The following is a 24988-nucleotide window of genomic DNA, read 5'->3' as shown; positions in this document are numbered from 1 at the left end:
AAGTGCAGTAAAACTGTTCTCATTTAGCCTACCACATTATACGAAGCTAAGAATTTTTTTTTTTAATTCGTAATCTTTTGGGGCGGATAGAAACATAGAAAAGCAGTAGAAGACTGTACTAATGGATCAGATATTGACAGAAGAGATGTGTTTTTTGCTGATTCTTAAAGACAACAAAAAAATACGCTGATCTTGTGGCAAGAGGAAGATCGTTCCAGAGTGGTGGACATCCCAAGAAAGTGTGTGAGAGTGATTTTTTCCCTTTGTGGGACGATACCACAAGTTGTTGTTTAATAGCGGAGCGAAGGGATCGGGCGGGTATATAAGTCTGTATTAGCGAGTGAAGATATGGGGGGCCGAACCAGTGGTGGTCTTGTAGCCCAACAGTAGAAATTAGAATTGGTTGCGAGCGCCTATAGGGAGCCAGTGTCATTTAATGAAGAGAGTTGAAGATCACTCTTGCTGCTGGATTCTGGATCATCTGAAGAGGTTTGGTTGTAAAAGCTGGAAGTCCAGGCAGTAACGCATTGCAATAGTCCCGTCTGGACAGGAAAAGAACTTGCATAGCATGCTTAGACAGGAAAGGTCTAATTCACCTAATATTGTAGAGGATGAACCTTCAGGACCTGGTGTTGCTTGCAACATGGTCTGTGAAGATCAGCTGATCATCAATTACTGCTCCCAGGTTTCTGGCCGTTCTGGAAGGAGTAATAGTTGATATGCTGGGACTCAGAGACCGCACCTCTCCAGGATACTCTGGATTACCTTTCTGAAAGGAAAGATTCAAACCACAGCAGTGCAGTCTCGATGGAAAGACCGCTCTTGAAACCGGACTAGTTGCTGTCCAAGAAGTTGTTCTGTGTAAGAAAGGAGGAGAGCTCATCAGCTAGGGTTTTTGCAATGAAGTGGAGGAGAGATACTAGTCTATAGTTTCCTAGCAGTGCAGGATCAAGAGTGGGTTTCTTCAGAAGCAGGGTTATACTGGCCTCCTAAAAACATATCAGTGTTGAGAGAAGGGTTGATAATGTGGGTCAGAGTGGGGACAACCGATGGAGAGTTGGCCTGAAGGAGATGGGTGGGAATGGGATCTAGCGGGCAGGTAGTCGAATGATTAGAAGTAATGACCTTGGAAACGTCAGCTTCAGATTGGAGAGAGAAAGAGGGGAGCGAGCGGGCAGTTATGAATGATTTTGCTCAGGATTCTTTCAGCTTTTGAATAATTGAGCAATTGGTTAAAGAGACAGTTCTAAGAATCTAAATTCTAAGAATCATCTATTCTCATCATGTGTTTGTAAACCTGTATGTGAGCTTCAGTGAAACGCAAGAGAAGATGTCACAATGGTTTTGTTCATAGAATGGAAGTTAATGGGATTCAGTGTTGCAACATTCTTCAAAATAACTTCTTTTGTATTCTGAAGAAAAAATACTCATACAGGTTTGACATGACATAAGGATTTCTCATTTTTAGGTGAACTTTAAAATTTAGTTAAAATACAGCAAGCTGAAATAATACAGATTATTAACGTGTCATTGATATTTGTCATTAATTAAACTTAAGTAATTTATCTTTTTGGCCTAATTTTTCAAGGTAATTGTGCTTTTGTAAACTCAGAGGACGGTACACATAAATATTTTTATGCCTATTATATGCTGATAATGTATTCATCCCAGTCGGATGATTCAGTTTTGTCAGGTCTGCTTATTGAAAGTGAATTTTTCGTCCTTGATTTGAGTGATTTTGCTATATTTTGATGGAAATCTCAGCTTTATTTCATTTAAGAATCAACTTATTCTCAGATGTTTCTGCTTAGGTGAAAAGAGCTGAAATGAGAGTATAATTGTGTAAACAAATGTCTGGAGGTGTAAATGAATTTAGATTGTGGAGTTAAAACAATCTGGATTTAAGTACATTTGATGAGAAAAGTTGGACATATTGTAAAATATTTGTCCGCTCAGGTCACTCACGAGAAAATAACAAACTTTACCCGCGAGTAATAAAGAGTGTGGAATGCATTGTTCGCGTTTGCGGTGAACCCAGCATTACAAGAGAAAGCGGTGCGGCTTGCGTTTTCCTCGCAGTTTTAGACGCAAAATGTGAATCGCCACTTACATGCTAAATTTCTTTTGATTGACATGTTGTCTCCGCCCCCTTCGCAGGTACAGGAGCTAGTGGAGGACATGAAACATTCATTAGATCTGAGACTACAAGAGCTCGACTGGATGGATGACCAAACCAAAGATGCTGCCAGAGCAAAAGTGAGATCTCAAAAACATCTGGAAGAGAGACATGCATGAAGTTTCCGGAGCATAGTAATATGACGTGACTTTCTCTCTCTCTCTCTCTCTCTCTCTCTCTTTCTCTGTCTCAGCTGCAGCACATGATGGTGATGACGGGTTACCCAGACTTTCTGTTGAAGCCAGAACTCATCGATGAGGAATACGGGGTATCACACATTCAGCCAATCAGAAGACATGTCTTTTTCTAACTCAGTCTCTGTTGTAACTCTCTCTCTCTCTCTCTCGGTTCTCTTCAGTTTGATGTGAGTGAGAAGACGTACTTCAAGAACATCCTCAACAGCATCAAGTACAACATCAAACTCTCCATCAAAAAGATCCACAAAGAGGTGGACAAGACAACGTAAGTGACCAAGTACCATGAAACGCACACTGCTCTTGTAAAACAACACACAGGAAGTGATGTCACAGCACCACATCAAACACACTGTAATGTGTGACAGACATGACATGAAAATCAAGGAATTGACCACACTAGCAATCGTATTTATATAATTCATTTGATCCTTTTGTTTGCAAAATTGTGTATTCACAGATCTGGAAGAAAACCCTGTTTAATTTCCTTTAAAAAAGAAATGTAATTTTATGTTGATTCAATTCGATTTGTACATTTCTTTGTCTATGTATCGATACTATAATCGCACTTCATTCCGACACTTTTCACTTTCGGTGCTTAATAAAAAGAAATAATGAGTTGAGCGATTAACTCAAAGGTTTTGTTTGAAACTGTATATTTAAATCACGCAATTTAAAACAAGATTTTTCCTTTTCATCGCGTCAGAATTGATTTTATGTCAACAAAACAACAGACTGATGTGTCTTTAAACAAATCAACATCAGACTCTGAGCTGAAGTGTGTTATCAGACAGACATATTGTGTCTGATCAGAGCAGCCAAAGAAAAAAGACCATCTGCTAAAGCTTCAGACCTCTGGATCCATACAAAACAGCCCACACACACAACACACACACACAGAAATACATATCTGAATTCACTAAATGTGTTTGTGTCAATTAAAATAACAATAACTGAAAACAAAGTGTGTGTGTGTGTGTGTGTGTGTGTTCACAGGTGGCTCCTTCCACCACAGGCTTTAAATGCATATTACCTGCCAAACAAAAACCAGATGGGTGAGTACATCACACACACACACACAACTGTATATCATCAAACCCACGCTCACACACACACACACACACACAGTGTTGTTTAGTGTTTATTGTTGTGTATGTGAATTAACACAGAAAGAGAAAGAGAGACAGATGGACACCATTGAACTGGAGCATCATTCTTTCCCCTCACTCGTCCACTCACTCTCTCTCTCTCTCTCTCTCTCTTTAGTTTTTCCAGCAGGTATTCTACAGCCGACCCTCTTTGATCCAGAATTCCCACAGTGAGTTTCACACATGCGTGATTCCTCTCATGAACACACACACACACACACACACGTGACAGATCCTGCAATGACTGGTTCAGTGACAAAACCCTCTTTTCATGTTACAGCAAGAAACTTTTTTTGAAACTTTTCGAGATCTTTAGCCAACGTTCTGAGAAGGGCGATTTTAAACACAGTTGAGATTCATAACTATTTGTTTTAGTATATGTAATCTTATGGTGTGTATATACAGAAAATAAATGAAGAAAGTGACTCTTGTGTGCGCGTGTGTGAGGTCACGGCTTTTGAGCTTGTATTGATTTTCCTTCACAAAAGCTGTTAGAGGAGACCAATATTAGAAAGACTTCAGACCACACACACGCGCACACACACATGCACACACACGCACACACACATGCTCACACACACACTCGCACTCACATGCACACACCCACACGCACACACACGCACACACACTCACACACACACACACACACACACACACTCACATGCAAGCACACACACACTCACACACGCACACGTGTGCACACACACACACACGCGCGCACACACACACACACACACACACACTCACACACACTCACATGCACACACACACTCACACTCACATGCACACACACACACACACACTCACATGCACACACACACACACACACACACTCACACACGCGCGCTCACATGCACACACACACTCACACATGCACACGCCTGCACACACTCACACACGCACACGCGTGCACACACTCACACACACACACACTCACACACGCACACACACTCACATGCACACACACACTCACACACGCACACGCCTGCACACACTCACACGCACACGCGTGCACACACGTACACACACACACACACACTCACATGCACACACACTAATGATTAAAGTCCATCATATATTTGTTGTATAATCTGTATGATGAAGATGTTTGTGTGTTGTGTGCCGCCACCTGCTGATCACAGCTGCACACTGCATGTGTGGAGAAATACACAGCAAATCTCAACCTTCATCACTTCAAAACCTGCATTATCCACAACACTCGCAAAGTGGCACAACTAGAAGGATGTTTACTTGTTTTGTTTTCCTTTCGAGGCATGTTGTGCCCTGTTGAAAGAGAAACACAGATTACACGTCATTCATAGATTCACAGAGATTCATATGCAGAAAGCACAACAGGAGACGTCTGTGATTTTCATTTCATGTGTTTCATTCTGTCCGGCTTCTTCAGGTCACTGAATTACGGAGGAATCGGTGCGATTGTTGGACACGAGCTCACGCATGGTTACGACGACTGGGGTAAGAGGACTTTTATTATACATATATATCTGCATCACAGTGTTTCTGTGTAAACAATATTATTAACTAAATGAAACTTAATGTAATAAATGCATAAAGTAAGGATTAGTAAATGATATAATGGAAATAATAATAAATGGAATAATGTAATAAATGAAATCAGAATTCAGAAATATAATTCTTACTTGTAAAAAACATATATTTTTTAATATCAATAATTGTGAGGTTACATATATGTCAAGAATGATGTTCTTTACTAGTTTAAAATAAAAAATATTATATAAAGAATACATATTTTTACTAGTGAAAATGTAATTACTGATATCAAAAATAGCATCTGTACAGAAATAAATGTATGTTTCTACTCAGATCTATCAAGTGTCAATGAATTTCACCTAAATCAAACCTCAGGAGTGAATAAAGTCATCCAACAGTGATGTGAAAGACTGACAGCACATAAAAACTGGGATACAAATCCAGATTATCACATAAGAAAGATATTTCTTTAACATTTGCTAAATGTAGAAATATGAAAGCAGAAAGCATCTTTTCTGTTATTTTTACCAGTTTCTCCAGTTTTCATTTTGTAAATTAAGCTAAATTATTATTTGACGTTCGGGAGAAATATTGTTAGTAGTTCACAGAATGAAACAAACATCATCATTTCATCTAAACACAATTTAAAAATCTGAAAAAGTGTCTCTGGATTAGAGTGTATATATATATCATTAAATATATAGTTCAATATCTATATATAGATATGTGACTTTATGCTGATAGGTGGGCAGTATGATCGCTATGGTAACCTGAAGCAGTGGTGGACAGAAGAGTCGTACAGGAAGTTTCAGAAGAAAGCCGAGTGTATCATCAAACTGTACGACAACTTCACCGTCTATAACCAGAGGGTACGGACACACACACACACTCTTACTGTACACACAGACGTGCGCTCTGACACATGTGTGTTTTAGGTGAACGGGCGTCTGACGCTGGGTGAGAACATCGCTGATCTCGGTGGACTGAAGTTGTCTTACTACGTAAGTTCTGAGCTGAACCTTCACCCGTCCAGTGCTGTTACCATGAAGTCATCATCTCACACACACATGTGTTTTCTAGGCGTATCAGAAGTGGATTCGAGAGCACGGTCCAGAGCGTCCTCTCCCGGGTCTGAAGTACACACACGAGCAGTTGTTCTTCATAGCGTTTGCTCAGGTACACAAATCATTTCTCTTCAATACTTTAGTTCTGTTTGCTCTCAAACAGCAAAGAATGGTATTTCTACTAGTAACAATTGCTATTTTTGATATCAGTAATTACATTTTCACTAGTAAAAATATGTATTCTTAATATAATATGTTTTATTTTCAACTAGTAAAGAACATAATTCTTGATATCTGTAATTGCATTTTTACTAGTAAAATATCACAATAGACTTCCATTCAAATTCATTTTCAGATATCAATAATACATTTCTTACATGTTAATAATCGTATTTCAGATATCAGAAATGCAATTCATTCATTCATTCATTCATTTTCTTCCGCTTATCCGGGTCCGGATTTTTAGATATCAATTAGATAAAACCACAATTTCTGATATCAATAATTACTTTCTTACTAGTAAAAATATGCATTCCTGATATCAATCATTCAATTTTCACTAGTTGAAATGCCCATTCTTGATATCTGTAAATAAATGTTTACATGTTGCATTTGGTGTTTCTGATATCAGGAAATAGATTTCAGATTTCAATAAATCTGAGAGTAATTGTAGATATCTAAAATGGCTTTCTTACTAGTAACAATCACATTATTGATATCAAGAATTAACATTGTCACTAGTGACCAAACAATTATTGATATCAAGAATTATAACTGTTACTAGTAAAAATGTAATAGTTGATATCAAAAATTCATATCCTGAGAATGATTAAAAGCTAATTCGGCTGAAAAAACTGGATTTCAACTGGTAAAATGTTTTATTCTTAATATCTGTAATTGCATTTTAAATATTACAATAGACTGCCATTCAAATTGAATTTCAGATATCAATTATGAATTTCTTTAATGTCAAAAATCCTATTTCAGATATCAGAAATGCAATTTTAACTAGTAAAAACACATTGTTTTATATCCTGGGAATGATTAAAAGCAAATTCGTTTTGCCAAAGCATATTGTGATATTTACTAGTTAAAATGCAATTTCAGATATCAAGAATTACATTTTTTACTGGTAGAAATTATATTCTTGATACCAAGAATACACATTTCTGTGAGTGATGACGTGAATGTTGATATCTAAAATTCACATATTTACTAGATAAAGTGTAATTACTTATATCAAAAATAGCAATTACTTGTTACTAGTAGATATTCTATTCTTGATATCAATATCCTGAAAATGATTCAAATCTAATTCAGTTTGCTATAGTTTAATGATCTGAGCTCACTTTATCTCCGCTTGATATGTGTTTATTGTGTGACGTGACAGAACTGGTGCATGAAGAGACGATCACAGTCCATTTACCTTCAGCTGCTGACTGATAAACATGCACCTGAACACTGCAGGTACACGCACACGCATGCGCACACGCACACGCACATGCATGAGGATTTGAAATGCAAATGTGTCACAGCGGTGTTTGTAATGTCTCTCTGCAGGGTTATTGGCAGCGTGTCTCAGTTTGAAGAGTTTGGTCGTGTGTTTCACTGCCCCAGAGGGTCGCCCATGCATCCTGTCAACAAATGTTCCGTCTGGTGACCTTTGACCCCTGTACCTCCTCTTTGACTGGCCTACATCCCTCCAATCCTGACGCTGTTTAAAGTTTACAGCACTCAAAAAGTGCTCAGTTACCAAACGTTTCCTCGTGACGACCATCTCGAGCTTCTCATGTGCCATATATCACACGTATTTTTCTTTTCAGATATTTGTTTATTTTTCTATTCGATGCATAGTGTGTTGTTTCAGTCAGGTTATGGCTGATGTTTGAGTGGGATATGATGTCAAATCTACCTTCAGATGGTTTGTAAGTATGAGCAGAGATGTTTGAAGGACACATGCGCGAGGGATCTGTGTTGTAGGCATGCTGATATGTTTTGATATGAAATGTTTTGTCAGACAAAAAGTTTTGTGTTTTAAATCTAATGCTGAGAAAAGACAGAAGATGTTGATTTCACATTTCCCCCGTGTGTGAATTCTGTGTGTTTATTTGTCAAATTGGTATTTGTTGATGTGATTCTGAAATATGTTCTGACCGGACAGCAGATGTTCTTCACTGGTGTGTCTCAGGATTTCATGTTAAATACGAGACCAGTCGACAACCACCGCTGTACCTAAGACACATTCATAGAATCCTGTGGTGTTGAAGAGAGAAGATGTTTATGACTTTTGTTGACTTATGATTGGATGTGATGCTTTATGTCATATTCAGGGCTGAATTCATTTGAGTTTTTTTACATTTAAAGAATGTTTTTTGTGTGTCACATCCAAAACAAGTCATTACGGGAATGCAATCTCTCCACGTGAGGAAAATGACATGGGATATTACTGTAAACATTTTTGTATAAAGACTTTGCCCATTTAAGAAAAAAAAGAGTGAATTTGTACAGATAAATTATATGACACTTTAAAAAAATGTACAGCTCAAATAAAGCATGTTTGCTGTTTGAAAGTTTTAACATGTATGAAACAAAGAAACCAAAAGAACCGAAACACTCCATCAACACATGCGGAATAAAACAGAAGCCATGAAACTGACAGATCCTTTCAGTTATTTGTAGACTTAAACAGATATTCACACATATTTTAATGAAATATTGTTTATTTTTTATCAGTCTAGCAGTTTGTAAGGAAATAAAGACAGGTACCTTTCATTTGTAACCTTCACTTCCCCTTAACTGGCGGTCCTAGACATCTGGGGGCCCTAAGCAAACCTTGTGGGGCTCATGCCATAGTTACATTTAGATAAACATAATATCAATTATAAGAAATAAAAAGAATAAATCAATGAACGCAAATGAATAAAACTGAAAGACAAAAAACATTAAACTGACTGTTAAAACAATTAAGTTTCAAATGAAAGTAATGTGTGGCTCTACCATCAACTAACTAACCAAATGAGTGATTAACAAAAATAAAACATGATAAATATGGTTTATTCAAGAAAGCTAAGCATATTGCACATCTACATGTGATGACACAATAATGATGAATGAAATACAGTGGATTGCAGTGGTGACACCCACATGAACACTGCACAGCTGAATCATTCCTTTAAATGCTATTGAAGTTGAAGCTTTTGTAACTTTGGAGACGGTCCCTAAATTCACACCGACAACCGTCAAACCAATTTTATGCTAGTGGATAAATACTGAATTTCTGTAAATCTGTTCTTGCATATTTGCATAAATACTCAAAGTAATTCAATAAATTAAATATTAAAAAGGACAATTCCAAATGATTCATGTAAAGTTGAATCCGCGTGTAATAAAATAGTGTATTTGATTCGGTGCTCAAGGGGCCCCCTGGTGGTGCAGAGGCCACGCGCAGTCTTTTAGGGGTTCTTTTAAAACTAAAAGTTTTTCAGATGCTCAGAAGTTTTTAAAACTTTATCATTAAAATGATGAAAACCGAACTTTATTTCACGTCGAAAATAAAATGTTTTTAAAAGTTCAAACGCGTCGTGTTCCGTTGCAGTAGTATAAATTAAAAGCTTTTCTCAATTTGCACTTCGTTCAACTATATGAAATAATCATTTATATGATTAGATGTTTACTAGTAAACTTCAACAAACAAAACTCCAGATTATAGTGTTCACGGAATGGTTACGATTCACAACTTTTATTTTGAAACACACCTTTCCGGAGGTAGTCATCGCTGAGTTCACACACGCTGTTTTGCGCGCTTGTGTTTTGTTTCCTGTCTGTAAAACTAATTCGCAGCCGCGGAATTAAACTTCAAATATGTTTTAGTTTCATTTAAATCGGATCGTAGATTTACTGAACACGGATTCAAAACCTTCTGGAGACGTAAAGCAGGTAAAACATTTTAGATTTAAATACTTTTATATGAAATATTAACGACCGGCTATTACAAGATAAACATAAACATCACGCGCTGCATCTAAGTCTTTGTATTTATATATGGAGCAATGCTTTTATCATTTCATTATATGCTGCATTCGTATTTCACATCATCATTATTAAAATAAATACTTTAAAATCAAACTTTAAATAATTTCAGACTTAAGTAAATGTGCTGATCTTTGAATAACATGCACATAAACACGTGTTTATATTTTACTGACTCTTAGATTAAGATCCAAGAGACCAAATATGTGACTTAAACAAAGCAAACTGTAAAACAAATCAAATAAGTAAATAAAGGTAATACATTTATTTATTAATATTTGTATGAAGATCACAGATTGGCATTATGTTTGTGTTGTTTCTACAGGAGAGGTGGAGTGATGTCTCTGCCCTCACACACTGAGTATCCTGCAGGACGTCCCTTCATTAACACACACCTGCCCTCCTCACACACACCTGTGAAAGCTTTCCCAGAGAGCAACAGTGCAGGTACACACACACACGTCTGGTTTATTATCTCCGTGGGGACAGTCCATAGGCGTAATGAGCTGTATATTTTATCCCCTAAACCTAAAGATCCTAGATTATTATAATATATGATCAAATCAACATAAATATCTTCACTCAACTAGGCATGGTCATAGACCTCCTCATAGACATCATGGTGTCATTTGTTGTCAAGGTCCAGAAAGGAACTAAAGACATGTGACATCGGTCCATCCGCTCATAGTGGATCAGTTGACTTTATTTGAAGTAACAAAATAGCGATTTTAATGGATAAATTGTGCTCTGTCTTGTCAGAGTATGGCACACGTTCACGAGAGCTCTTCGTCTTCTTCTTGGACGAGACGCATATGTATTAGGTTTGTGCGCCGAACGCCACATGGGGCTTGACCCTATTGGACACTCACAACACGTCCAAGAAGAAGAAGTGCTCTCCTGAACGTTCGCCATACACTACATGACTAAAATGGCTATTTTGGTTTGTTATATGCACATAAAGCATTCTCGTGGCTTCAGAACAATTCAACTGAGCCACAAAACTGACACCATGATGTCTATGAGGAGGTCTGGAAATGTGTGCTCCAAAGACGCCGGAAGTTCTCTACACATGTTTATCGTCATGTGGGCGAGTAAAAAATCACACAAAGGTGAGTTTTGGGTGAACTTCCCCTTTAAGATAAGACGTGTCTGTGAAACCAGGCCACAGTGTCTCAGGTGTCACCTGACAGCTCACACACGCTCACATCCACTGGTTGAGAGAGAGGGAGAGAGAATGATGATCCAGTGACACTTCCACTCATGAATAATTCACTACTGTGACAGCATCTCATCTCTGTGTAGCTCATGTTTGAAAGCTTCACCATAAACACGCCAGACTGCAAAGACAGACGGGGAAGAGAATATTCTTCCTTTATTCAATACATAATACTGATATCATTCTTTATTCTGTTCAGTCTTACAGATGTTTGAAAGGATGTTTTGTAATTGTCCAAAGCAAATTTTGTAGCTGGAGAAATGAAGGAAGTGTCATGTGTAACACAGCAGAGATCAATCTGTTGATGAGATGATGAATACATTTGTGTGTAGCGATTCTCTCAGCACTGAAGAATCTGCAGGAGAAGATTCGACATCTTGAACTTGAGCGATGTGACACTCCTCAGAAACAACAGACGCTCTCCAGAGAATCTGCACGGACACAAGCACACAGCAGAGGGGAAGAAGACCTCAAGAACCACGGTGTGTGTGTGTGTGTATTACACAGAATAAACCCTTAATAATGTTCAGCTTTCGTTTCTTCATCCGGACGTCTTTCTGTCAGCTGTCCACAGATCCTGGTCAGTATGTGATGAAACGGATGATTCAGTGTCCTGTCTCACTCTCTGTCTACAGAGCTGCTGTGTCAACTGTCTGCAGCTGAGACTCGATCTTTTCGCCTGGAGAGACAGTTGGAGCACATGAGGAAGACCGTGAGGAACGCTGAATCAGACAGAACCGCTGTTCTCCGACGACAGGTGCGTCTCACACACACACACACACGCTGAGGGCTTTTAATGTGTGTGTGTGTGTGTAATGGTGTGTGTTGTGCAGGCGTCTCTGGAGCGGTTGGGTTCTGTAGATCAGGCAGATGTTCAGAGGAAGCTGCAGAAGTTGGATGTGTTGGAGCAGGAGTACCAGAGACTGACTGACACACAGACACTCGCTGAGAAGAAAATCAGAGAACTGGAGAGAAAATTACAAGAGGAGGAACATCAGAGGAAACTAGTGCAGGACAAAGCGGCACAGGTCTGTCTGTCTCTCTCGCTCTGTCTGTCTGTCTGTCTGTGATGTTAACAGTGCCGTCTGATCTGTTGTCAGTTACAGGAGGGTCTTGAAGCCAATCGTATCCTCATTCAGTCTGTTTCTCCACGTCCACATAAATCCTCTAAAGTGAAACAGAAGAAGGTGAATGATGAGGAATAATGAGGAATAATGATTGTGTGTCGCAGTGTTGTTCATGTGTGGATTGTGTTTGTGTTTCTGCAGAATCACGCGTCTCATCCACAGCCACATTACAGACTGAGTTTAGGAGACGTACCTTTTGTGACCGGAACGGTACATTACTGGTTTTATTTTATTAAAAAATATAAAAAAACTTCATCTGTAATATTTCAAATTAGGGATGTAATGATTCACTTCACTCGCGCTGCGATTGACGATATGATTTATTCATGATTTAGCTTTTCAAATTGAGTTGAGAAATTAGAAATGAACATCTGCCCTTTTATCATGCTTCTCAAATGCTGCATATTTCTTTGTCAAATAAAATATATTTTATGTCAAATAACAAAACTAAACTGCAATTTTAAAACCAATTCCAAATCAAATAGTATCAAGTTTCTTTAATATAAACAAACTGAAGACTTTGTCTGTGCTTTTCTAGGATTTTTTACAATTAAGAAATATCTGCATATCCACATTTTCCAAGTGTGCAGTAAACACAGCGCCCCTGCTGTTCAAAACATGTACTGCGATTCAAACAACATCTCAACCCCTCACATATTATAATAGATTTTCAACTGATTATATAATCGTTACCTCCCTAATACATTATTTTATACTTTTACTGTGATATAAAAACATTTGAACTATGACGTGATTGGCTGACCTCTCTCTTCAGTCGACGACTTCCAGTCATTCCGTTCGCGCAAACGTTCAGCATGTTCTTCATCTCATGAAGCAGCATCATCCTCAGCTTTGCAACGAGCGTGTGCTAGGACACGCCCATCCGTCCGGCTCCACCAATGAGAGAAGGCGTCCGTCCAGCAGTAGCTCCGCCTCTTCCTCCTCCAGCTGTGGAGAGCTGTCAGACCTGCTGCTGATGTTACAGGATGAGTTTGGACACATGAGCTTGTGAGTTTTTGTGCGTCGCTCGATGAAAAAGAAGTATGTGGAGTTTTCCATCATATGAGGCTTTAAAGCGTGTTTTGTGTGTGTCAGTGAACGCCAGGAGCTGGCGAGACAGATCGAGTCCTGCGGGTCAGATCGGCTGCGGCAGGATTTAGAGCGCGAGATGGAAACACTGGTGAAGAGAATGGAGAGTAAAGGTGAACAGATCGCTAAAGTCCGTCGACACCAGACGCAGGTAACGCACACAAACACACAGTTCTGAAGGATCTGATGTGATATGTATGACATGGCTCTGTCTCCGTGTGTGTGGTCAGTTGGTGAGGAGACCGTGTGGTAAACGGAGGACCGAGGTCAAAGTCACGCCATCGTCTCACGCTCGCTCGGCTGCAGCGGTGAAGGTGAAATCCAGACCGGGTGAGCGCAGCAGAGACAGTCTGCATCTGCTCAAAGACATGCGCTCGCTGCAGACGTCACTGCGCAGAGATCAGCTCAGCTGGGACTTTTGACCTCTCTCGGACATCAACCTGTCTCTCTATGTACGATTGGTTTGTGACAATTCAACACATTTTATGATCAAACTCTGAACGGGTCGAGTTTGTTCCCAACAGGCTGTGGAAGATTTCAGATCAGAGATCAGTTGTGTGCACATTTTATTGGTTTACATGTGAAATCTGTTGATGATGAAGCGTCATTAAATCATGATTCAGTGTAATGAAGACGAGATGTGGATTTAAAGGAATAATCTTGAGGTCTGGTTTGTTTGAGTTAGTATGTTGTTGTCGTAACTCAATGCTAAAGTTGATCTGTGATGATGTGAAGTGTGAAGTCTGTTTTCTACCTCACTTATTCCACTTTCACTCTTGAGATTTTATTATTTTAAAGTCATTTTTACGTAAATATTCCACATATGGTTTGTATAGTTTGTTCTGTGTGTCGATGATAAAGAGAATGTGTTCAAGTGAAAGTTGACACGTCATCATTTATTCTCTCTGTTTGCGAGTCTTTCTTCCGTGGAACACAAAAGAAGATATTTTGAGAAATGTCTCTGTGCTTTTGTGTTCAGTGTTTGATGATCAGCGTTCTTTACAATATCTTCAGTTGTGTTCTGAAGGAGAAATACTGGTTTGACATGAGGATGAAGAAATGATGATGTTCTCATTTTGGGGTAAACTTTAACTTTCAAGGTTTAACACATTACATTCCTTATAATGATTCTGTATATTTACATCAACACAGAAATGATGTGTTGAAATGTTGTGATACGTGTGTGTTTGTGTTTGGATGCGGGTGCTGAGATGCTTATATGTTTCTGTAGTGTAAAGTATTTATTTTGATGGTGCTGATTAAAATGAAAGCGAGCAACAGGTTTGTGTTTTGTCACGGAGACACCACAGCAGAGGTCAGCCATTTGAAGAAGTTTATTTTGGATAAAAAGAGTCATTTTCTCATGGTTCTGTCTAGTTTCTTCAACAGTTGTAAGACACAGTTAAGTCTGTACAATATCTACACAAATGTGTGTATTCATCACTATATAAACTGACTATCCAGCACTCAGTTATACAGAAAAGTCAAAGCACAAAGCGTCAGTAACGTAAATATTCATTGAGTTTAGAACATCAAATCTGAACAGACGTCATGAAAAACTGCACTGCATCTTTTCTCCAGACTGTTAGTAAAGGGAACTCGAAGAAGAAGTCAAGACCATCCCTGGATTCAGCTGAAATATTCAGACATTACATGAGAAACATATTAACGTGTGTGTTATTGGCACTATTCCAAACAAGAATTGTTATTCGCCGTCACCTACAATTACAAATGTGTAGAAATAACAAAACAGAGCAAATAAAAAGAAATCTTTTAGAAATGTGAACAAAGCACTTATTGCACAAGAAAACAAAAGCGTGTCTGTGATGATGAAATGAAAACATCTGATGGCGAAAAACACTTGATAATGAAAATGAGTTTCAAGTTCACTGCCAGCATGAGTTTTTATCTTTTATACGGCAGACGTCAGAAAACGAATCATTCATTCCACACTCATAAAACACAACGCTTGATGCCTTTTTCTCCACAAACCTTCAGTAGTTATTTCACAGAAAACCAACAACATTTGCTTTATATTTTATTCTTTAGATTAAAGGGGTGAGATTAACTACATTTTGCATACTGAACTGTGCTCTTTTAGGAGCTTTAGGCTAAAAAAAGTAAAAAATGACTGCTGAATTTATTTATGGTCATTTTAATAATGTCTGAATTCCAGTTATGACAAAGAGGTATTTCTGCATGATGGGATATTCTTCCGTCTGTCTCACGTGTTTTATAAACATATATAACGGGAACGCAAAAATAGATTCTACAAATACGTTCTTAATGCAAACTAAAATGTTTTTTCTCAAGAACTTATGACCAGAAGGTTAACTTCAATGCATTATGGCTCACAATATTTGCAACATTAAAAGCAAACTCACATTTTCCATAAGACAGAAATCTCTTTTTTTAGTCCCGTCTTTTTTCGTAGCGGATTTTGGCAAATGCACTTACAGTCACACGGATTCACACACAGGACATCTTTATAGATCATATAGCTTCAGAACTGTACAGAGAGAGGCAGATTTTCTTTTGTACATCTCTCTCTCTCTCTCTTAAAGTCGCTCAGGAAGGCAACGCAAACATTTGTAAGGCAAAATCCATTCGACGCCATCCTGAGAAAGTGGGTGTCCTCCGAGGGCCATCAGAGCCCTTTAAACACACAACCAAACTATACACAACATTCCTCCCATCAGCAGCTGCTGTTCGCTTCAATGACTCTTTCTGTCTGATTGTTTGGGGTTTTGGGGATTTGTTTTTGTCTGAACAGGGAAAAGTGACATCTGAGAGGCCAAATTGGTTCCACTTGGAAACTGAAGATTAATCATATGACGGATTTCAATTAGGACTGAAAATAACATAAACTTGAGTTTAAAAATAAACAACTTGATTAAAAAACACGACCGATCCGATTAGATGTAAAGGCCCTTTCTGTTCAGATGTTTTAGAACATTCTCTCTAAGTTTATGGTTTAAAGAATTGAGGGACGATCCGGAAAAATCCTTCCATCCAAATCGTGTTACGCTCCACTTAAACCTCTCAGCCGCCAATAATTCTGCGGAACGTCAGCGTCCGTCTCTACGGCAACAGGAGAACGTCACACCAGACCCCCGTCTTAATGATCCGTTCGGTGACCTTTGCCCCCGGTGACATCACTGGTCGTCGAGACAGCCGTTCATGCGATGGGAGTCGTCGCCGAACGCGCCCTGAGACTGCAGCAACTCGAACTCCTCGTCCAGGAAGTCCAGCGAGTTGTTGCTAGGCAACCCGCGGATGGTGAACTTGTGCGAGACTTTGGACCACTGCTCGCGGTTGGCGGCCACACGCTCGTACAGCTCCGCCGATCGCGGGAAGATTTCCTGCAGGAGCCTGAAATAAAATGACCATCACGTCAGCCATTAAACGTCACGCGTGAACACTCGGTGCGCGCGTGTGTGTGTGTGTGTGTGTTTGTCTGACTTGTATATAGGCATGGCGATGTGCTCCATGAAGCTGATCTGAAGCTCGGGGATGTAAGCTTTCTCTCGATCCATCATCTCACTGGGTCGGTTTCCCATGGCCTTCTCCTGAACACACAAGTCTGTTTTTAGCATGTTTATACACACAAACCGGGCCAACGATTCTACATGTTTTAGATTCAGTGTTTTATCAGCAGTATTTCTAGGTGGCACAGACAATGCACACTTGTGTTTTACCACTGACACACACAAAACAAACAAAAATGTGTTGACTCACCAAATCACCCTGAGAGAAAAACTCTTTGTAGATCAACTCCTAAAAACAACACACAAGAGTGAACATGAGAAAGTGTCTTCAAGCCGTGACTGTGTGATTAAGATGTTGAGGTGAAGGGGCCGTACGGCGATCTTTCTGGTGGTCTTCCAGCCTTTGGTCTGGTCTGAGAGGTCACAGGAGGTCATGAGCAGACACAGCAGCAGACTGCGATGGGTTTGACTCTTGGGGTTATAACCAGCTACACAACGAGAGAGAGAGAGAGAGAGAGAGAGAGTTTATATTGTGTTTAAATGTGTTTTCATACGTTAATATTTGAACATTTATTTCCAAACCAAGAAAAATTTTTCAATGTTTATTTATTGCAAATTCCAATGAATATCAACCAAATTTAAGTCAATTTAAGACATTATAACTCAAAAAATCATAAAACATACTCAAAAGCGGAGTTAGGAATTTTGGAAACAAACTCTTCATTTCCTATTAATATTCTTTCAGCAAAACAGAAGTCTGTGCAGTCCAAACCGAATCATTTTTCAATTTCAAGTTTTTCAAAAATCACTAATACTTTTGTCATTCACACTCTACAAACACTATATGCTTTCATTCACTATATGAGTTCTGCGCAGAACACTTATTCTCTGAGGATTCTCTCACCATCAGCGATCTTTTGAAGATCTTTAAAGATTCTCAGATGATGAGCCAAATCTGTGGCCAGAATAATATCTCTCATCAGATCCAACATCCGCTGGTAATCCTGGAAAACACAACACACACACACACACACACACACACACACACACATCATTCTCTGTGTTTTATTTCTGAATAACTATAAACTGTAGATGATGAAGATCAAAGGTTTTACCTTTCTAGAGAATTTCTCAAAGATGTTGCAGCCGTGTGTGTTGAGAATTGCGATGGCTTGAGCAAAGTGATGTCTCTAAAACACACACAACAGCAGACAGTTAGTGTGTGTGTGTGTGTGTGTGTGTGTGTGTTTTTGTGAGATATCAGAACACTAGAGGGCAGCAGACACACACTGTATCAAACGCATCCAGAATAAAAGTTTATATTTACATAATGTCTGTATACTGTGCATATTCATTTTTCTTTATAACCACACACACTCATATATTTAAGAAAATTTTAATTTTTATGAATAAACAAACACTTATATATCATTTGAATTATTGGTAAAAATATAAATAAATATGTGTAAACGTGTATATACATGTACGTGCAGGGTTTGGAGGGCTTACTTTACAAATGTAAACCAGTAAAGTTACAAATGACTTCATCAAAAATGTCATCGGTCACTATCAAAATATAAAAGTGATGTAGTCCGATTGCTTCTGGATTACTTTAGGGTCACATATGTAAATAGTAAAAGTCTTTTGATTTAAACAGAAGCGAGGCAGCATCACAATTGTGTTGAAGCGGCTCAAAGCAGAACATCAGATGAACTTATTAAAGATTAATATACAAATATTGTTGAATATCGACTTTGATATTTATTATGAATGCCAGTTAACACAATACATGGTAAACGTGGTCATGCTTTGATAGTCTATGTACACTAAACCCGCTGAGAAGCATTTAGGAGTTTACATTCAATTCTATATAGAAATTGGTTGCACAGCACAAAAGGGTGAAAAAAAATCATCAATTACAATTGACTCAAAACTGATCACATTCTTACTCATTGTAAGTGAAATCTTAATTGGTCATTGTAATGGATTATAGATAGCAAATCTTTGTATCCTGAATACTGTAATCGTGTAACATGTTCCTCTCAAACAACCCTGTGTACGTGTTCATCAAATGAATGTGCACAGTACACAGAAATATATGATATAAACACAAACTTTGATTCTGGATGTGATTCTTGACAACCCCATCTAACAGCTGATCCATCAGAACTCAATGAGCTCCAAAACCACATTCAGAGCGATTCACAAACAACACTGATGTGTGTGTACCTCCATCACAGATCCCTCTGAACTGTACAGAGCCGCCAGGACGGATTGCTGATGAAAACACAAATATAAATAAATCAGATATCAGTAAGTCTATAATGTGTGTGAATGTGATTGTTGAACGTACCGAATCGACCTGGAAAGAGTTGTTTGTTCCTCGATGGTCCAAATCATGACACATGCAGGACACAAAGAGCGCCAGCATCTCTATATCTCTACACCCAGAGAAAACAAACACACTTTAGTGCTTTCATATCATAAACGTCAGTGTGTGTTTATGTGGGTGCGTGGGTTCGTGTGTGTCTGTGTGCACGCGCGTGAGTGTCTGCATGCCTTTGTGTGTGAGTGCACGTGTGTGAGTGTCTGCGTGTGTGTGTCTGTGGGTGTATGCTTGTGTGTTTTTTTTTGTGTGTGTGTGTGTGTGTGTGTGTGTGTGAGAATGAGTTTGTCTGTGCGTGTGTGTGCATGCTTGTGTGTTTGTGTGTGTGTGTGTGCGTGCATGAGTTTGTCTGTGCTTGTGTGTTTGTGTGTGTGTGTGTGCGTGCGTGCATGAGTTTGTCTGTGCTTGTGTGTTTGTGTGTGTGTGTGTCGGTGCATGAATTTTCTGTGCTTGTGTGTTTGTGTGTGTGTGTGTGCGTGCATGAGTTTGTCTGTGCTTGTGTGTTTGTGTGTGTGTGTGTGGGTGCATGAGTTTGTCTGTGCTTGTGTGTTTGTGTGTGTGTGTGTGTGGGTGCATGAGTTTGTCTGTGCTTGTGTGTTTGTGTGTGTGTGTGTCGGTGCATGAATTTTCTGTGCTTGTGTGTTTGTGTGTGTGTGTGTGCGTGCATGAGTTTGTCTGTGCTTGTGTGTTTGTGTGTGTGTGTGTGGGTGCATGAGTTTGTCTGTGCTTGTGTGTTTGTGTGTGTGTGTGTGTGGGTGCATGAGTTTGTCTGTGCTTGTGTGTTTGTGTGTGTGTGTGTGGGTGCATGAGTTTGTCTGTGCTTGTGTGTTTGTGTGTGTGTGTGTGGGTGCATGAGTTTGTCTGTGCTTGTGTGTTTGTGTGTGTGTGTGTGGGTGCATGAGTTTGTCTGTGCTTGTGTGTTTGTGTGTGTGTGTGTGGGTGCATGAGTTTGTCTGTGCTTGTGTGTTTGTGTGTGTGTGTGTGGGTGCATGAGTTTGTCTGTGCTTGTGTGTTTGTGTGTGTGTGTGTGGGTGCATGAGTTTGTCTGTGCTTGTGTGTTTGTGTGTGTGTGTGTGGGTGCATGAGTTTGTCTGTGCTTGTGTGTTTGTGTGTGTGTGTGTGGGTGCATGAGTTTGTCTGTGCTTGTGTGTTTGTGTGTGTGTGGGTGCATGAGTTTGTCTGTGCTTGTGTGTTTGTGTGTGTGTGTGTGGGTGCATGAGTTTGTCTGTGCTTGTGTGTTTGTGTGTGTGTGGGTGCATGAGTTTGTCTGTGCTTGTGTGTTTGTGTGTGTGTGTGTGCGTGCATGAGTTTGTCTGTGCTTGTGTGTTTGTGTATGTGTGTGTGTGTGTGTGTGTGTGTGTGTGCGTGCATGAGTTTGTCTGTGCTTGTGTGTTTGTGTGTGTGTGTGTGGGTGCATGAGTTTGTCTGTGCTTGTGTGTTTGTGTGTGTGTGTGCGTGCATGAGTTTGTCTGTGCTTGTGTGTTTGTGTGTGTGTGTGTGCGTGCATGAGTTTGTCTGTGCTTGTGTGTTTGTGTATGTGTGTGTGTGTGTGTGTGTGTGTGTGTGCGTGCATGAGTTTGTCTGTGCTTGTGTGTTTGTGTGTGTGTGTGTGGGTGCATGAGTTTGTCTGTGCTTGTGTGTTTGTGTGTGTGTGTGTGGGTGCATGAGTTTGTCTGTGCTTGTGTGTTTGTGTGTGTGTGTGGGTGCATGAGTTTGTCTGTGCTTGTGTGTTTGTGTGTGTGTGTGTGCGTGCATGAGTTTGTCTGTGCTTGTGTGTTTGTGTGTGTGTGTGGGTGCATGAGTTTGTCTGTGCTTGTGTGTTTGTGTGTGTGTGTGTGCGTGCATGAGTTTGTCTGTGCTTGTGTGTTTGTGTGTGTGTGTGTGGGTGCATGAGTTTGTCTGTGCTTGTGTGTTTGTGTGTGTGTGTGGGTGCATGAGTTTGTCTGTGCTTGTGTGTTTGTGTGTGTGTGTGTGCGTGCATGAGTTTGTCTGTGCTTGTGTGTTTGTGTGTGTGTGTGTGGGTGCATGAGTTTGTCTGTGCTTGTGTGTTTGTGTGTGTGTGTGTGTGTGCGTGCATGAGTTTGTCTGTGCTTGTGTGTTTGTGTGTGTGTGTGTGGGTGCATGAGTTTGTCTGTGCTTGTGTGTTTGTGTATGTGTGTCTGTGTGTGTGTGTGTGTGTGTGTGTGTGTGTGTGTGTGTGTGTGTGTGTGCGTGCATGAGTTTGTCTGTGCTTGTGTGTTTGTGTGTTTGTGTATGTGTGTGTGTGTGTGTGTGTGTGCGTGCATGAGTTTGTCTGTGCTTGTGTGTGTTTGTGTGTGTGTGTGTGTGTGTGTGTTCGTGCGTGCATGAGTTTGTCTGTGCTTGTGTGTTTGTGTATGTGTGTGTGTGTGTGTGCGTGCATGAGTTTGTCTGTGCTTGTGTGTTTGTGTATGTGTGTGTGTGTGTGCGTGCATGAGTTTGTCTGCGTGTGTGTGTGTGTGGTTGTGTGTATGCATGCGTGTGTGTTTTTACTGGAGGTAGTTGGAGAGCTGCAGGTTCTTGAAGAGCAGGTAGCAGAAGTGAGACACAGAGAACGCGTGCATCCAGTTGTGATACGGAGGGTCTCTGTAGCCCTTCTTCACCATCAGACAAAACCTGAACGAAATATCGAATCACTCAAATCCTCTGAACCTCTCTCTCTCTCTCTCACTCTCTCTCTCACACACACATGCATCTGTTTCATTATTGATTTCTCTCAGTTGATCGGTGGTCCATCAGTCTTAAGTGTTGCTAAATGCTGATGCCTGATATGATTTATAGATGAGTAGGTCGGTTGCCCGGCAACAGCATCAGCTGTAGAGAATGTTTGCTCAGGTGTGATGCTGAAGGTGACATAAACATAAGACTGACCGGAAATGACCTCTCCTCATGAGCGTGTGTCCCGTTCAGAGATATTCGACATAATATAACATCAGAGAAAAGACGTGTGTGTGTTTGTACCTGGCCAGTGTGTGCATGTCGATCTTGTAGGTGTTGATGAAGCCCATGTCTTCAAACATGCTCAGGACCGCCTGACAGACACACAGACAGAATGTTACTGAACGTCATAATTCATCGGGTCATGTGACAGCTGGCGGTGGGTGGGTGTGGTCTGTACCGTTGGCGTGCTGTCGTCCGGCAGGGATCGCGGCGTGTAGGTGAACTCGTCGAAGCTCGGGTGAATGTTCTGTACGGGCTCGATGGCGCTACACAGAAGTTTAGTGACCTCCTCCTCTGACACCTTCATGTGATACATCATCATCTCATTGGCCAGATGACTGCGGAACTGAGCTTCATGAACCTTCTTATACAAGAGAGACTGACACACACACACACACACACACGAGTCATTATTCACATCTACACTTCAGTCCTGTGAGGTCTTAGGAAACACGTTCGGGTTCAAACAGCCGGTCAATGTCAAGAGATTTGTTGTTGATGGATGATGTAAATCTCTCTTACATGAGCGATACTGATGCCACAGTAGATGGAGAACGCCGTCGCCAAATCCTCATCAAAACGATTAAACCACGGCCCGTTCGTCTTATTCACCAGCTCAGCCACTCCAATCACCTCTGAAGAGAGAGAGAGAGAATTATAGAGAGTAATAAACAAATGAAATAGAATAAAAAAATAGATATACATATATCGAGAGAGATCATCTCTCCACCACAATGTAAACTGATCATTTATCCAAAACACATATATTTAATATTTCTAAGTACCTGTATAAAAAACCTTCACGATTACAACAAACACAGTTTAAACTGAAAGGGCTTGCTGCAGTAATGACATCATCCTCCAGGAAGTGACATCACCACAAATGTGGGCAGGACAGATTTTTGGTTTACATTTACATTTATGCATTTGGCAGATGCGACTTACATTACATTATCCTATACATAGATATCTGCAATCCCCTGAGATCCAACACACACCCTTGTGCTCTTACCACTGAGATACAGGAAAGATTGGTTGTATTCATGGTTCTTTCTCAAGACTATTTCAGCACTTTTCCAAGTACAGGATACAGTTTTTGAAATATATGTTATGCAAAGAGCAACTTTGAGTCGTTCTAGAATATCAGGTACATCTCGAGTCTGCGGGTCACATTTTTCAATTATATGAACTCGTCATTGAAAACATAAAAGAAAAACCAGAAAAAATGTTTCAACCTTCAAATCCTCTTTAAAGATTTCATTACTTTCAATAGAACTGGAGAAATATTGTGAATTTCTCAGATGCTGTGTGTTTTATGGTTGTCAAGGTAACCATCAGACCATAAGAGCGTCTGACCTTCATTTTCATCTTTGATGGGAAAGCAGAGGATGTTTCGTGTTCTGAAGCCCGTGCTGTCGTCCACACCACGGTAGAACAGAGGGTGAGAGTACGCATCCTTGATATTGAGAATCTTCCCGGTGGTGGCAACATGTCCAGCGATGCCCTGATCCGCTGGGATACGAAACTCTTTCTGTACATGTGAAAGAGAGAGAACATGGTTATATTTGACAACGAGGGGTTAACACAATCCAGCACAGGTTAACATTTTTACACTGTGTATATGAAGAGGTTAGTCATGTTTTTATTGTGTTAGTTATCTGTATTTTTTTGTTATTATGACTTAAATCAAAACAAACCAACTGCAGTTTGATTGATATGAATTGGGATGCACAATAAGAAAACATGATATAGTTTAAAAACAGAGTAAATCTCATTATGGAACCAAACTAGAGAGGAAGAGAGAGAATTTAATTTAGAATTTGAAGAGCCTTTTATTACAATAAGTAATAAAGCCTTAGTCTTCTACACACTACAGCTGTTCACATACAAAAGAAAATTATTATATATAATAAATGATAAAACAAGTGTGAAAAACACATTTTATAAGAGAGAGAGAGAGAGAGAGAGACAGAGAGTCAATCTGTATGATAGTCATTAAAATGATTAAAGTTTCCTTATTTTTCAATATTTTATATTTGACTCAGCACACATAAAAGACAATACAACAAGCACTAGCGTGACATATGCATACGCTTGATCTATTTAAATAATAATTTAACAGAAGTTAATTTGCTTTGCGTTACAGCGTCAAATCATTTCTGATGTCTTTGTATTTTTAAAATGAATCAAATCTCAAATCTTCTACTTTACTTCGAAATGAAGATTTATGATATAATAAGATATAATGACATCAGAGATGTGTTAAGCGTTTGATTACTGTAATGATAAATAAACGAGTCTTACCTCATCATCGCTCACCACACCTCCATCAAACACTTTAGCCACGAGCTCATGACTGACCCGATCCAACAGAAACACTGAACAACTGAGACACAGAGAGTCATTATTGTCAATGATTTCTTATGGTGTTTTGTGTTCTTGTTGTTTTGTGTGTGTAATCGCTTCTATTTAATGTTACAATATTTGATTTGAGTTAATTGATATTTATGAGCCGGCTGTTGTAGTCAGACTCATGAAGTCTCTGGACGGCACGGCTTCTCTGGACGCGGCCCAAAACTATCAAACACATAATTAAGTGTC

General features: G+C 39.6%; 3 protein-coding genes across 4 annotated transcripts; 2 read left to right on the top strand and 1 right to left on the bottom strand.

Moving 5' to 3' along the window:
• Window positions 1–2157: 2157 nt before the first annotated feature.
• LOC306890976 (endothelin-converting enzyme-like 1) lies at window positions 2158–8749 on the top strand (the record flags this gene model as incomplete). Its single annotated transcript, XM_079488404.1, has 11 exons — window positions 2158–2256; window positions 2370–2444; window positions 2535–2638; window positions 3367–3425; window positions 3637–3688; window positions 4927–4994; window positions 5775–5899; window positions 5966–6031; window positions 6111–6206; window positions 7485–7561; window positions 7655–8749. Coding segments are annotated over 11 exons (921 nt in total), but the record flags the coding sequence as incomplete, so codon positions are not given.
• Window positions 8750–9509: 760 nt separating this feature from the next.
• Window positions 9510–14959, top strand: cep57 (centrosomal protein 57). 2 transcript variants are annotated; one of them, XM_079488402.1, is made up of 10 exons: window positions 9510–10030; window positions 10449–10570; window positions 11672–11821; window positions 11975–12096; window positions 12173–12367; window positions 12440–12526; window positions 12608–12676; window positions 13242–13474; window positions 13562–13706; window positions 13786–14959. In XM_079488402.1, exons 2-10 carry the CDS (start codon window positions 10462–10464, stop codon window positions 13975–13977), a joined length of 1302 nt encoding a protein of 433 aa, XP_079344528.1. In that variant the 5' UTR covers window positions 9510–10030; window positions 10449–10461; the 3' UTR covers window positions 13978–14959. The 2 variants fall into 2 exon arrangements, with proteins under 2 accessions (XP_079344528.1, XP_079344529.1); XM_079488403.1 differs by having other exon boundaries at window positions 9862–10030; window positions 12446–12526; window positions 13786–14831.
• Window positions 14873–24773, bottom strand: pde2a (phosphodiesterase 2A; the record flags this gene model as incomplete). Its single annotated transcript, XM_079488401.1, has 14 exons — window positions 14873–16927; window positions 17018–17124; window positions 17294–17332; window positions 17419–17531; window positions 17948–18047; window positions 18159–18233; window positions 19273–19320; window positions 19397–19484; window positions 21941–22063; window positions 22409–22479; window positions 22566–22766; window positions 22910–23022; window positions 23744–23918; window positions 24692–24773. Coding segments are annotated over 14 exons (1552 nt in total), but the record flags the coding sequence as incomplete, so codon positions are not given.
• Between the last annotated feature and the right edge of the window lie 215 nt (window positions 24774–24988).

The sequence above is a fragment of the Barbatula barbatula genome (genome assembly GCF_947034865.1).
Source record: "Barbatula barbatula genome assembly, contig: scaffold_175, whole genome shotgun sequence".
Lineage (NCBI taxonomy): Eukaryota > Metazoa > Chordata > Actinopteri > Cypriniformes > Nemacheilidae > Barbatula > Barbatula barbatula.
Note: the sequence above shows the minus strand (reverse complement) of the source record. Positions and strands in the feature narration are given on the sequence as shown.

What these genes read in the sequence shown, in the direction of transcription:
- cep57 (XM_079488402.1), top strand. Translation starts at nt 10,462, where the DNA reads ATGTCTCTGCCCTCACACACTGAGTATCCTGCAGGACGTCCCTTCATT. An exon ending in TACCTTTTGTGACCGGAACG is followed by an intron (nt 12,677 to 13,241) that starts GTACATTACTGG and finishes CTCTCTCTTCAG; the next exon opens with TCGACGACTTCCAGTCATTC. An exon ending in TCCGTCGACACCAGACGCAG is followed by an intron (nt 13,707 to 13,785) that starts GTAACGCACACA and finishes GTGTGTGGTCAG; the next exon opens with TTGGTGAGGAGACCGTGTGG.